We start from the raw sequence: 15,457 nt of genomic DNA on the forward strand, positions 1-15,457 counted from the left end.
TACCCCATTAATAGATTCAATATAGTGTTTTACCAACAAGTACCTTTCCTGAGTGGTTATTATACCAAAGTCCTTGGGAAGGGGAGATTAATGAGCAGGCAGATAACAATATTTCCAATAGCCAATCAATAGCCTTATCAACAACTAATCCAACCTCAGGTTGGGACCTAGAGAGGTTAACATCCATCCAACCTCTCAAGGGTCCCTAACCTGGGCAAACTGTTAGAAGGGAACAACTTACAGGCTTAGTCAGTCAATCCTGTCAGGGAGGGGCATACATTACATCCATAGTGATTGTGAGAGGAGTGTGTGTTTTCTCCCTCACCAACCAGGCAACAGGAGAGATATGGAGGAATTGAGGGTTCTTGACCAGATCAGGCAAAGAAATCTTGTATGCTAAACTGATAGCTGAAATTTTAGAGTCCATACAATTGCCTAAAGAGATTGCAGTAATGCATTGTAGATCTCACACATTTGGAAAAGATCTAGTGTCCCTAAGAAACCATAGAGCAGATGTCACAGCCAAATATGCAGCAATAATGGGCCCGATGAATGTCTTGAATCTCTCAGTCATAGAGGAGGAAAATCTAACTAATTCCTATGATGATGGGGAAATTCAGACATGGAAAAAGAACTTTAGGGCCAGAGAGATAGAAGGAATATGGTTTTCTGAGTGAGGTAAACCCATCTTGCCTAGAAAGTTGTCTTTCAGGTATGCAATGTCATACATGAGAAAGGACACTATGGGTCTCAAGTGGTGATTGATACAGTCCATAGGTTTTGGCTAGCTCCTGTAATTTCATCATTTGCAATAAAAGTTTGTAACATGTGTAAAATTTGTATGAAATTCAACCAGGGAGTGTTTAAAAATAAAGGTCTTGGGGGTCAACCACTAGCTTACACTCCTTTTGAATGCATATGAATAGATTACATCAGTATGCCTAGAGACAAAGGGTTTAAGTATTGCTTAATGATAGTAGACAGACTAACTAGATGGCCAGAAGTGTTTCCAGCTAAGAAATGTATAGCAGCATTTGTAGTTAAAGTCCTACTGAAGGAGATCATTCCTAGATTTGGAATTCCATGCAGACCGGATTTAGATCAGATTTAGATCAAGGATCTCATTTTTCAGAAACCATGTTGAAAGAGGTCTATGAAAACTTAGGGATAAAAGCCAATTTTCATGTACATTGTCACCCACAGAGTTCAGGTCAAGTTGAGAGACTGAACAGAAAGGTTAAGATTCTCAATGGCAAGATCTCTTTGGAGACTCACTTTAAATGGACAGAAATACTACCTTTGGTCCTATTCCATCTCAGAACCTGTCCGAGTGGAGACTTACATCTTTCTCCATTCAAGATGCTGTATGGTCATGCAATTTGGGAAGGGAAAATGTGTAAACCTTGGTACATTTTGATGCTAGGAGGAGATTGCCAGTTATCAAAATACATAAAAGTATAGCAATCCAGAATAAAAGAACTGTATGAAATGGGTGTCATCCAACAACAACACCATTGGATTTTTCTTTGCACAATATCAAACCAGGAGATAAAGTCTAGGTGAGAAATTTCAATAGAAATACAGCGAGAGAACGTTAATGGGTTGGGCCATTCAAAGTTCTACTAACTATACCAAGTTTAGTAGAAGTATCAGGAAAAACTTCCTGGATTCACTGTTCCCACACAAAGATAAAAAAACCTTACATCAATAGAGAAAATCATAATACAAATAGACATGATAAAGAAAGAGCTGAGAATGAAAACCAATCAGAAACAATAGAAATAGATCAAAATGAAAGACAAGTTCCAGAAACAGTTCCAAAAGAAGAAGATGACAATTCTCAAGTACAGACAACAGACAAAAAACTAGACAACAAGCAGCAATGCTCACAAGGGGACGAAATGATGCAGAAATGAAAAGAAATACCAGCTCAAAGGAAAAGAATGAACAAAAGTGGTAAGAACAGACAGAGGAATTTTTAGAAAACTGACAGAGACAGCAAAATCTCTCTGAACTTTGTAAGTACTTGTAAATAAAGAGTGGACAGACAATAACCAGAACTTATGTAAAAAATAGTGTGGCGTAGATCACAAAAACACACAATATTTCACGATAGGGTCATCCAGCATGTAGATAGATTGCAGGAATATAGAGAAACATCTGGCAACAATAAGGAGAGGAAGTCAGAAGATAGATATAAGTATCCCATGCAACACCACATAAAAAATAATAGACAATTCACAAACTGATATATTTAATGACCTCGTGTAGATAAAGGAGAGTCTGATTGGAAAAATGATAAATATGTAAATATTTAGCTAGATCCATAAGGTCTTAATCAGATAGGAAAATCAATAGATTTCTGTGATTAACATCAGGGATTAGGAAATTGCATACTTGTTTGTATATTTTGTATAATCTCTCTGTAAAAATTATAAATACTTGTAACATGGGTTTGCAGTTGTATCTATATAACTTGTGAATAGTGTATCATAGCTTGTAGATAGATTGTACATAGATCATGTCTAGAACAAAATAAGGAAATTAGCATAAGGTATTATAACAGTTTAGTGTTAAGGTTAAGAGTTAGTGTATTCAATTAATAGATTATTATGTTGCTTAGCAATAGAATTTAAACTGCATTGGCAGAACAGTATTTCTTTGATGAAGTTCTTTGTGAAAGTCTCGGCTGAAATTGTGTTAATGGAAGATTTAGAGATAAGGTTATTCTTTGTTATCAAAGGACATAAAGTAATCTGAGTGGGTCTCAGGCAATTTGGGTGTGAGGAAGGATAAAGGGGATATAGTGATTATAAGGTGATTGGGGAGGAATGAAGGTAAGGGAAAGTATATAGGAGATAAGGGAAATGGGGTATATAGGAGGGGGCAGCTCAAACAAGTTTATTCACAAAGGCTAGAGACAGAGGATATTGGGGAAATAGGCTGGACCCTTCAGGCAGAGAAAGTATCCCTATGATGTAAAGGAGTTTAGGCCAGTCAGAAATGTTTAGGTTTAGGTGGAGGATTTTCTCTTGTTAGTTTCTAAAGTCCCTCAGGGAGGAGTCAAAAGGGCTCCTCCCTGCCAGTCAAACTGATGGCTGGAGGAAGTCTCAGGTAGGTACTTCCTCCCAAGATGGATGCCTGCAGTTCCCCTCAAGAAATAAAATAAAATGATTCCTTCTCTCTTTAACCCTTGTCTTAATCTTCGATACAATGATTCACCAGAGACTTTGAGTAGGTAACAAAGGGATTTATTAATCTCAGGTTAATCAAAGGGAAAAAGGTTCAGGGTTTTCTAACTGCTGCTAGGGAGAGGGGTGATGGTGGGGGATGGGTCACATTGAGGTTTAGACTGAGAGAGCCTGCTCTCCCAGTCAGGAAAATTTGACTGCCTTTTAAGTAAAGTCTTTATCAAATCATTAAAATTAGGGGTAACTTATTTGAGGATACTCTACTTGTCTTTAGAAACTAAACCCACAATGTCTAATCACCAAGCCCTCCCTTCCACCAAGGCCCAAAGGAAATTCAGGGGAAGGGGAGGGATGTAGATGGAGAAATCAGGGAGAAGTCCAGAAAAATGAGATAGGCCTAAATTTTCCCAAGACAAAATAAGCACAGGACAAGGCCGAAGCAATTAGGCCAAAGCCAAACCGAGAGGCCAAAGCCAAACCGAGAGGCCGAAGCCAACAGGCTAAGCCAAAGCAAAAGCCTCCAGCCACATTGAAAGCCAGAAGGCAAAAGCCTCGTCAGTTGGAACTTCACCTCTATTTATAGCTTCAAGTTCTAACTGACATTCTGAAGATTCTAAGATCTTTAACTGACTTTTTGTGACCATTAGAAATTACAGAAGCAAAAAGTTTCTGTTAGCCACCTTGCATTATAGCTTACATGGTGATAAGCATAGATAGAGAATTGTTGTATTAGTCTGGAATTGTAAGAACAGGTAATAGTAGTAGTAGGATTATTGATTTCGGTTATGTTCTTATGTTCAACATTTGCATATTATTTTCTATAGTCATTTTTGTAAATCCCAAATCTCTAACCCATATTTTTTCTGGGGAATATCCTATTCTAGGAATAGTTAGATAGCAGTAAAATAGCATAGAGTAGAGGGTTTTATTTTGGGAGGGGGAATTACAAAATAGCATTGAGTAAGGTTAAAGGTAAGTATTAAGATTCATAAACATTGACTGTGGTAAAGTTGAAATCGTGAAAGGGGATGATCTGAAGGAATGAATTTCTGACATAGATATGCCATGGAATGCAAGAGGCAGTGAGAAGAGGCCAAAGGTCATTTGGAACCCTCAAACAAGGGGCTGCTGGGAAACTTAATGGACTTTTCGTGGGGAGTCTGGTCTTGGATTTGAAAGGAGAGCCAGCTCCCAGAGACTTCTGGAAGACTGGAAATTTCCCCAATAGCTGTGATTCCCAACTGCTCAGAGAAACCATTAGCCTGAAGGCATCTTGCTGTGCTAGGCTGAGGGAAATATCTGTGTAAATCAGATCAATGGCCAGTTACCTCAGAGGGGTCACCCTGAGGGGGACTGAGCCAAGCCTGAAAGACCCATCTCTTTTGTACCAGCTAATTCTAGAGACTATACTCTTTTTATATTTAGCCTAGGTTAGCCATAACAGATTTCATCATCAGACAGAAAGGCTTAGGCCAGCCCCGGCTTTTTAGCCAAGGACTGAAAGACTTGGACTACTGATCATTACCTTCAGTGAGGGAACCCCTATTACCTTCTTCCCCAAACCTTGTCCCTTGTTGCCCTGACATTAAAATTCATCAAACATATTTGGAAAACAGTCAGATTTATTAACAGAAGAAGGACAAAGGGGAGATTGGTGGGTGAAGGTTTTCCCAGGAGGGAGTGCTCTCTCAGACTCAGGTCAGATAAAAATTCCTGAGTCTTGGGGGCAGCTGGGTAGCTCAGTGGATTGAGAGCCAGGCCTAGAGACAGGAGGTCCTAGGTTCAAATCTGACCTCAGACACTTCCAAGATGTGAGACCCTGGGCAAGTCACTTGACCCCCATTGCCTACCCTTACCACTCTTCTGCCTTGGAGCCAATACACAGTACTGACTCCAAGACAGAAGATAAGGGTTTAAAAAAAAATTCCTGAGTCATCTGTTATTGCTCTGCCATGGGCCCACAGAGAGTGCTCTGCATGCCATCTTTCACACCTGTGTCATAGTTTCACCATCACTGAACTAGGAAGTATCTGAGGTCCCATTTGAACCCAGAACCTCCCATCTCTAGACGTGACTCTTAATACATTGAACCAGCTAGCTGCCCCCTTAAACAATAGATCTCAAGCTTTCTGGTTCCTTATTAGATATGCCTTTACATACCTGGTGTACTGATTGATCAACACTAAGATATGGCTTATGTTCTTACAGTCCATTAGATTATAAATTCGTTGAAGACAGGAACTGGTTTTCTTTTGGTCTTTCTTTATCTCCAGGGCTTAGCACAGGCCTAGGCACATAGTAGGTGCTTAATGAATGCTTATTGACTATCTCCTTCCAGAGTAGCCAAGCCATATCTTCATGTTGACCAATTATTTCACTAGGTATGTACAAGCATATTTAACTAGAAACCAGAAAACTTCTACAATTGCTTTGTTATGAGGAAAAGCGAACCTTCTATAGATTCAGTACCAGGATCCCCTATAACCATGACAGAAGAGACTCCAAGAATCAATAATTCAAGGAAATGTTGACTTCAGCAGAATTACACTTTGTTGTTGCCCAAAGAGAATCACAACTAGAGTCAATCGGTCACAGGTATTGTTTTAATTGCACATACGCAAAAATGCTTTGGATATTGGGGTGTCAGCAGAAGGCTCAATGGAGCTAATGTATGACATTTCTGGTATATAGATTCAACTGTGTCAGGAAAGATGTCATTGACTTGTCACAAGATTTGCTGATGTTTGCCCAACAACCATGCCTACCTACTGACCTGAGTTTGGGTCTTCTGGGATAGAGATATAAATACAACCAGTAACCCCGCCCCCCTCAACTGAGAGGACTGCTCAAAGAAGTCAGCTTTAAACCCAGAACACCTCTATCAGAAACAAAAGATCTTGGGAGGGTCCCGTTGATTTTCAAGAACTTTAGCAACGTGACAACTTGCTGAGTATCCACATAATCATGTCACATGAGAGAGGAAAAGAAGAAGAGGGAGAGGGGAGAGACAAAGAGAGAGATGACAGAGAGACAGAGAGAGACAGAGACAGAAACAGAGAAATGGAGTTGGGGGGCGGGGGAAGAGAAGAGTGCGATAACTGTTGCTGTTCTGTTACCACAAAGCCTGAGAAGCTATCTGCTGATGGAAATAAACTCCACACGAGGCTGGTCCTGGAGTGGGAATATTAGAATGATCCTAAGGCTAAACCCAGGAAACCATACGTGATTGGAACAGGAAGAAAGGCAGGATACTGCCATGACTCCACTCCATCCAAGTTACTGACCCTGTAAGAATAATCTTACAGGGCAGCTCAGCAATTCAAGCTCAGGGATTAAAATAAGACACTCATGACCAAAATAATTCAATAAAAATAATTTTATGGGTAAGAATAATTTTAAAAAGGGATACCCCATCAAACACTACTCCCCACTTCAGTAGTCCCTGTGGTCACTTATCACAGTAGGTCAAGAAGGCATTCCCCAGAGCCATCTGGCCACAACAGACTCTCCACTGGGTTTTATATGCCTCAGGTGGCAAGAATACCAAATGGTCTCTTGGCTCCCTTAAAGAATCAGCCTAGCCTATATGCTTCTGATGCCCCTGTCTGCCATGGGGGGCACTAGGTGGAGATCCTGAAGAGGAAGAGGGAGATCAAAGGGAGGTGGGGGAGGAAGGAAGGCAGCTTCCACAGGGGCCACAGTAGCCATGTGGTGATGCTGGCTCCTTCTCTTTAGTGATGGAGAGTATTGATAACAGAGGAGGTCCAAAAGAATCCTTCCTACTACACATTCCTACACGCTAAACTCGGGGCCTCACCATATTGATGAATGTGGACTCATTTTAGTGTGGCCATCAGACTAGCATAGAACTCTATAGGGCAGAATTCTAGGATAAGGACTAAAGATGGGTGTAAGAGAGCAGGCCATGGAGTCAGGAAGACTTGGGTTCAAATCTTATCTTTGACACTTACTGGCAAGATGATCTTGGGCAAGTTATTTACATTATTATTTTTTAAACCCTTACCTTCCATCTTAGAATCAATACTGTATGTTGATCCAAGGCAGAAGAGAGGTAAGGGCTAGGCAATGGGGGTTAAGTGACTTGTCCAGGGTTACACAGCTAGAAAGTATCTGAGGCCACATTTGAACCTCAAACCTCCCCTCTCTAGGCCTGGCCAAGTCACTTATTTTAAATGCACTACTGCTACTATTAATAGCTTGAATTTATAAAGCCTTTTAAAGACTTGCAAAGTCCTTTCTATTTATCATCTCTTTTGAACCTCACAATAATCCTGTAAAGTGGGTATTATTCTTACCCCTATTTCACAGATGAGGAAACTGAAGCTAGGTGATTTGCCCAGAGTAACACAGCTTAGGTAGGTCATCTTGACTATTGCTATCTTCACTGGACTTTGCCATCTAGCTTGCCTAGACAACTTTCCTATGACTAAAGGTGCTTAAGAATTTGTATTGGCAAGTAATCTGGGGAAAAAATTAAATTAAAAGACTGAAGTTTTGTTGAAGTTTCCCCAATCACAAGTTTTTTCACCAAACCTATGTGTCTAATAGGAAACTAGTCCTACATACTATCTTCCAGACTCCATTGCCTTTCCCATATTCCTCTCCTCTTCTACTAATTCCCATTTCCAGGGTTGGGCCAACTAGTTGGGCCTCTGTGGGTACTTGATCAAAACTTTGAACCCCATTAACCCAGGAAGCCTCAAAACCTGCAGAAGCCATGCTTGCCCTTCTGCACCCCCCTCCCCTTATCTAGAACCATCCTCTCCTCTGTCTCTAGGAAAGAGAGACAGTCTATTGGGTGAACCGGTGTCCCCGGAAGCCAGAGGAGGGATAGGAAGGTCTTTATTTGTACTCCACAGACCATTCAAGATGATGGACAGGAGGCCTGTCTGGAAAGGGGTAGATTTCCCATGCTGGCTTCATGTTTCAGATGTTGAGGTAAATCCAGAAGTAGGCATGGGACTCTGACAGTCTGAGCAGTTACAATAGGGCCCTGTGAAATTCTTCTTGTTTTTGTAGGCTATGATCAAATCCTCCAAGTCTTTCACTTTGCCCTCTACCATCTGCAGCTTTTTGAGGATTTTCTCCTGCAGGTTCAGGGTGACCAACATGTTATGGTTTTCTTGATTCATCGCAGATCTAGAGTTTATTTCTCCACCACTGGACACTATATCTTGAAAAAGTTCCGAGCCCTTCTTGTAAAGCATAAGGAGTATATTAGCGAACAGGATGACTTTCTAAAGGGAAAATACCCACAAGTTGGTTAAATTTATGTATATGACAACACATTATTAATCAACCCGATTCTAATGGGGTGTCCTACCTAGTATAAAATTTAAATTAATATCCAATAACTCTAAGTATTATATTTTATAAGATTTATTAATAATCACTTTTATAAGATTTATTAATGATCACAAAAGAAAAAGCCTAGGTAAAGGTAGTTTTCCCAGTTGTGATCAGGGGGAAAAAAAAGAGAGGCGGGACTACACAAAACTTACGTCCTTCCCTACGTTACTACGTAACATGAGAAGCTGGATTTAGAGTCTTGGGGAGCATTACAATAGTATTGCAATAGTATTCACTTGTCCTCCCCTAGTCTTAACTTTCTCATCCAAAAAAATGGGGAGCAGGGTCCTTGTGCTACCTATATATTTTAAAACTTTATTTTCAGTCTTATACTAATTCCAACATAGAGGAGTGAGTAGGGCTAGGCAACATGGGATAAAGTGCCTTGGTCTGGGTCACACAGCTAGGAAGTGTCTGAAGGTCAAATTTGAATCCAGATCCTCCTGACTCCAGGCCTAGCACTCTAAGTAGCTGCAGTGATCCCCCTACTTGTTTAAAGAACATATTTTGGAAACCTTAACATAATAACATAATGTAGTTACTAAATGGCCAAAACATTCTTTTATTTGCAATTAGCAGGGAATGGGGGCTCTGGTGAAGTCTTTTTCTGGGTATTGGAAAAATCTTTTATTTCAATTAGCAATAATTGTGTCTCTGATAAACCTCATTGGTTACAATATTGCCACCAAGCAAAGCTAAAGAATGTTTTTATTTCAACCCAGGGCATTGTTTTCTTTAAACATCTCAGTTTAGGATAGAGTAGAAATAACAATAAACTTGGAGATCTGAGGACTTCATCTCTTCAAGTCTATTTCCCTATCTATGAAATACAGAATTTAATATCTTATGCCACCGACTTCACAGGCATATCACAAAAAGAAATCTGGGTAAAAAAAAAAATCTCCCATAGCTCCCTATTGGGTATAGGAAAAAACACAACCATCTATGTTGGTGCTTAAAAATCTTTCCCAATCTGGCTGTAGCTTATCTTCTCTGATATGATTACAGTCTTATGCATTTGGGGTCCTTTTTTTAAATTTTTATTTAATTTAGAATATTCTTCCATGGGTACATGATTCATATTCTTTCCCCTCCTCCTTCCCCTGTGGCCTGTAGCCAATGAGCAATTCCACTGGGTTTTACATGTATCATTGATCAAGACCGATTTCTGTATTATTAATATTTGCCTTAGGGTGATCACTTATAGTCTACATCCCCAATCATATCCCCATCGCATTTGGGGTTCTAACTGACCTGACCTAATTTCTCCTTAAACTTCAACCTTTTATGCCCATTGTGTCTGGAATGCATTTGTCCCTCCCCACCTCTACTTATGTATAATAATCATAACTAATGTTGTAGACTGGTTTCAAGGTTTTTCCATTCCCACAGCAACTCTGTGAGGTGGATACTATTTTTCTTGCTGTTTTACAGATGAGGAAACAGATTCAGAGAGGTCATACATTTACCCTTGGTCACACAGAGAGTTAAGTCCCTGAGGGAAGATTTGAACCCATATTCCTGATCCTAGCCCAACCCTCTATATCAGGGGTTGGCAACCTTTTTGGTCGTGAGAGCCATAAACACCACATTTTTTAAAATGTAATTTCATGAGAGCCGCACAGTGCTCACAGCGCCTGAAAAAAAAATTGACTTTATGGCTCCTGCAAAAAGAGCCAGATATGGCTCGAGAGCCATATGTTGCCGACCCCTGATCTCTATACTATGCCACCCTGAAAGGCAAAAGAGACCTCAGAACATAGACGGTCAGAGCTAGAAAGACTAAAGCCTGATTCTTGATCAAATGAGGGGAGGGAGGTTTCTTGACTTCAGTTAGCAAGAGTGCTTTGGATAGAATGCAGGACCAGAGCCAGGAAGACTCAAGTTCAAGTTCCATCTTGGACATGGGTGGACTTTGGGGTCCTGGGCAAATCCCTTAACTGTTCTGTGCCTCCATTTTCTCAATTGTAAAAATAGCTCTAATAGCAGCATCTCTTTTGCCAGGGTTGCTATGAGGATCAAATGAGATCATATTTGTAGAGGGCTTAGCTTATCAAAGACACTTAAGGGAATTTCTTTCCAACCTTCCTGACTCAGTCTAGGACTCTGTCAATGGCACCTATAACACAGCTGCCACTACAATCCCTCATCCTTCAAGGTTCCCCCTCATGCACCCTTCTCCCACAGGAAATTTTCCCTGATTCCCAAAGGGTACAATAGCAGTGTTTGGGTTGGATTAAGAGGAACAGAAGGGGTGGCTAGGTGGTTTAGTGGATTGAAAGCCAGGGTTAGAGATGGGAAGACCTGGGTTCAAATCTGGCTTCAAAGATTTCTTAGCTGTGTGACCCTTGGCAAGTCACTTAATCCTGATTGCCTAGCCCTTACTGCTTAGAAGTGATAAAACTGATACTTGTATATTGATTCTAAGACATAGAAAAGTTATTTTTTTTTAATCACAAGTTAACAATATCTAGTGGTATTGCATTTTTTTTTGGTTAAACATTTCCCAATGACATTTTAATCTGGTTCAGACTCCACTAAGGAGTTTGGGGCTAGACCTAACACACCACTGACTAGTCTTACTTTAAAGATGAGGTTAATAAAGCTCAGGCAGGTGACTAGACACATAGATACCACATAGGTAGTGTCTACCAGTCCCTTAAGTTGGGGGTCTTTGGGATGTGATTGTCCTTGAAGGATAATAAAAGGAACTCAAACTCCTTTCCAAGTCAGCACAGCCCACAAGTCATACACTCATAACATAAACCTTTCCAAGATGGCACAGGAGGCTTTTCAGGAAAGCTTGTTGTGAACATTTTAGGATGACAGCACTATAGATTTAGAGATACCCAGAGGTGCCTCAAGTACTTCCAAGAACAAGATTAAAATGTAATTGTGAAATGTTAAACAAAATAAGAAAAAAACAATAGTGGATTTGTGGTTTTCTAAATCAACATACCTTTTTTTCTTTTTGAGTTTCACACTGCTGTTTCTAGCCCATCCCTTCATTTTACAGATATGGAAACTGAGTCCCAGAGCTGTGACCATGGGCCTAAAGGTCACATGGGTCATTTGGATGTACTGAGCTCTAAAAAAAAAAAAATAAAAAAAGGGCAGCTCAGCCCAGCCTCATGGTACTGTAGGATGACTTCCATTTGACAGATGGGGATATAGAGGGCTTCTTTCCACTACATCATGATGGCTGTTCCTACTCTCAGGATTTCTTCACATCCACCTCACGGACCCTTTTGTCAGTCTAGTAAAGCTTATGGACCCCCTTATTAGGATATTTTTTAATGGATCAAACACAGGATTTCAAGGGAAACCGAATCTATTGAAATGCAATGATCTGAATATCACTTGATATTAACTGATGTTGTTCAGATATTTTAATTCTATTGATATACAAAAATTTCACTATCGATCTGAATTTTAAAAGGGTTCACAGAGCCCAGATTAAGATTCCCTGCCTTTAGGAACCCTTCCCTCTTCAAAGGATAACCTCCAATCCTTACAGGACCTTCTCCACCTGCTCTTCTCTCCCAGGGATTCAAGCCCTATTCAGATGAATTGAAAACTTGGTGGTAACAATAGATAATGCATTGGACCTGCAGTCAAGAAGATCTAAGTTCAAATCTAACTCTGTGACACCTAGTAACTCTGTAACCCTTGAAAAAATCACTTAACTCCCGTCTTGAATTTTTCATTTGTAAATGGGGAAAGTAAGAGCACCTACTTCTCTGGGTTGTTGTAAAGACAAAATATGAGATTAATAAAGCACTTTGCAAATCTTAAAGTACTATATATATATATATAGGCTAGTTGTTATATATACACATTTAAGTATTGTCATATAAATTATACAGTATGCAAATTATATATTAAACCATATAAAATATTATTACATTCATATATTAGTCATATCTATAAAACCACATATATGTGTGTATATGTATATGTATATGTATATGTATATATATATATATATATATATATATATATAAATGCTAGCTCTTATTATCAACACTACCTGAAATTCTCATCTAAGTTGGGCTCTGCCACTCTTACATTCTTCTTCTCCTCTCCTTGGTCAGGGGTTCTCTTCTAGAATTTATTAAACAAAATTCATGACTATAATCTCTCTCTTCTAAAACCCTTAATTTCTGTCTTAGAATTGATACTGTGTCAGTTCAGAAGGACTAGGCATTGGGGTTAAGTGACTTGCCCAAGGTGACATAGCTAAGAAGTGTCTGAGGTCACATTTGAACCCAGGACCTCCTGTCTCTAGGCCTCTCAAGCCATCTAATGGTTATAATCTCAAATGGCCTTCATGCCCACCCCCACCCCCAATCTAGGACTGTGAGTTTGTTACGCTGGGCTAAATTATAGTACATTTGGGGCTCACAGAGAGTAGTCAGGATGATGAGATGAGACAGGTCAAGAAATAATAGCCTGGAAAATGGTATGCAATGAGCAAACAGATGTTTCACTCAAAAACTTCCTAACAATCAAGTATTGTACTAAATTGGAATAAGTTCAAGATTGTCAGGTTGAAGGACTTGTATTCTGTCTAGGCAATGGGGAAGGGCTGGAGAGGGCTTGCAGGACAGTTGTGGCAAAGCATGGAGACCTAGATTAGGCTATTGGTGTCATTCAAGGTGAAAAGGGACAGCTAGAGCTATGTGGATAGGGAGGCACAAAAAGACAAAGAGGTCGCTGATGGCCTGGCTCCTGTAAGCACAGGGTGGGGGGCGCTAAGGTGAAGGCAAGAAAAGCCAAAGATGTCTCAAGATGAGCGAGGCAGTTGGTACCCTTTACAGAAAGAGGAAGATTTGAAAGGAGGCAGGGATGGATAATGAGTTCTATTATGAATTTGAAGTTCCATGAGGAAAGAATGGGGGGTGGGGGATGAGGAGATAGGATCAATGGGTGGGCTGTAAGCATAAGCCCTCCTCTGCCTTGGGGTTGTTTCTATACATGGGACAACCATCACTCTAAGGGACTGGGCCTAAGACGAAAATAATCCAGAAAAGTATTTATCATTGGTCACACAATTATAAATTACTCCTATTTGACAAAGAAAACTGAAGCGAAAAGAGAAATGACTGTCATAGTCATACATATATCAAGCCACAGAGCTAGGCTTAAACCCAAGTCTTGTAATGCCAAAGCTGGGGAATTTGGCACAAAGGCTTCTCAGCTTTCTTGTATTTTGCTTCTACCACTTGTCCTTTTGTGCCAACTTCCCCATTTCGGGTGAAGATGCGCCCTCTTGCCAGCCATTCAGGATCAAAACTGGTGTTTTCTTTGACATTTGCTTCATTTTCCTCTTATCCAATCTGTTTACCAAGTCTTTGTGAATCCTTAGTTTTCATACCTTTCCTTGCCTTTACTCTTATACCTACCACCCTGGGTCAAGTTGTTTATCACCTTTTATCTCCGCTTTCCTTTATGGTCAGAGAAGGTCTCCAATATAACAATAATAACAAGAGTTAACATTTATATAGCACTTACTATGTACCAGTCTGGGTGCTAATAAACTCCTTACAATTATCTCATTTGATCCTGAGGTGGGAATTATTAGCCCCATTTTACAGATAAGAAATCCGAGGCAAAGGTTCAGTGATTTGCTCAGGGTCACAGCTAGTGACTGAAGATGGATTTGAACTCAGGTCTTCCTGACTCCAACCTCTGCACCACCTAGCTGCCCTGGTTCTTTTTCCAAATATTCCACACTATCTTTAATGCCTTGTTTCCAAAATAATCTGATAAGCAGGTCAGTCAGTCTGTAGTCAAAAAGTCTTATGTGGTTCTCTTTGCTAAAGGAAAACACTCCATTTTCTAAAGGTTCTCTATACCATGTGGTTCCACCGTATCACTCCTCATCTTAACATTATTCCTTTTCCTTCATGCATACTATGCATTCTAGCCAAATGGCACACAGTCTACACATTTTGGTTACCCAACATGTTGGGAAAGTTAAGTTGATTCTCTTACCAGCAAATATTTTGGGACATTTCAACTTTTTAGGATTCTGGCCAGTTTGGTGGCTAGTTTTTCTCTGAAAATACCAACCCAATTTAAACTCTTCAGATTATTAATTAATGGTAATTACAGCTTTTGTGCAATTGCTTAAATTCCTCAGTAACAACAACAAAAAAAGAGTATAACCTTAATTGACCGAAAAGTTCGTTTCCAAAAGGTAAGTGTTCCTAGTATCAGGCAAATGGCAAAGATAGTCCACAAGATGTTTTGCCAGGTTGGAGCTACGTATTCTGAAAGCCAAGAATTTGGATTCGTATTGACAATGTTTTCTTGTAGCCAATTCCATAATGGAGAGAGGGAGAATCCTGTGGTTTCTTCCAAGGGTGGTGATGGTGTTTTACCCATATTGCAGCTTCTGGAACTACATGTGCAATATGCAAGAAGAACCTTCAGTGAGAGGCCTTAGGAGTCCAGGTTTGTGGTAGGACCCCCAGGAGTGTGTCTGTTTAAGTACAGGCTGCTCTTCAGCTTATGATAAGCTGTTTCATTATGATGTCATTATCCTAACAGGCCATTAGAAAAGAAGACCAAGTTAGGGGACAGGATATTGCTTATCCCTCCCTTGCTCCTCCCAATCATCTTATTTCTCTGTTTCTCATATCAGTTTACACTTTTACAGCACTTTTAAGATTCAAAAAGCTATCTAATAAGTAAACCTGCCCGAAGACTGGAAAACAAATCCATGGCTCAACCACTATGAGATCTCAGGCAAGTTATTTAACATTTCTGGGACCTATTTATTCATTTACAAAATGATAGGTCAACTTAAATGATGTATATTTCTTTAAGGTGTTTTCCAATTCTAAATCTATGGTCTTAAACTGACCTATCTTACAATCATCCTGTAGGGT

General features: G+C 39.9%; 1 protein-coding gene and 1 pseudogene across 1 annotated transcript; both read right to left on the bottom strand.

Moving 5' to 3' along the window:
- Nucleotides 1-8,131: 8,131 nt before the first annotated feature.
- TMCO2 (transmembrane and coiled-coil domains 2) lies at nt 8,132-14,951 on the bottom strand. Its single transcript, XM_044671457.1, has 2 exons — nt 14,733-14,951; nt 8,132-8,449 (listed from the first exon to the last, which is right to left on the bottom strand). Exons 1-2 carry the CDS (start codon nt 14,949-14,951, stop codon nt 8,132-8,134), a joined length of 537 nt encoding a protein of 178 aa, XP_044527392.1.
- Nucleotides 9,088-9,258, bottom strand: LOC123243548 (annotated as a pseudogene).
- Nucleotides 14,952-15,457: the final 506 nt, after the last annotated feature.

The sequence above is a fragment of the Gracilinanus agilis genome, chromosome 3, assembly GCF_016433145.1.
Source record: "Gracilinanus agilis isolate LMUSP501 chromosome 3, AgileGrace, whole genome shotgun sequence".
In the NCBI taxonomy this organism is placed as follows: domain Eukaryota; kingdom Metazoa; phylum Chordata; class Mammalia; order Didelphimorphia; family Didelphidae; genus Gracilinanus; species Gracilinanus agilis.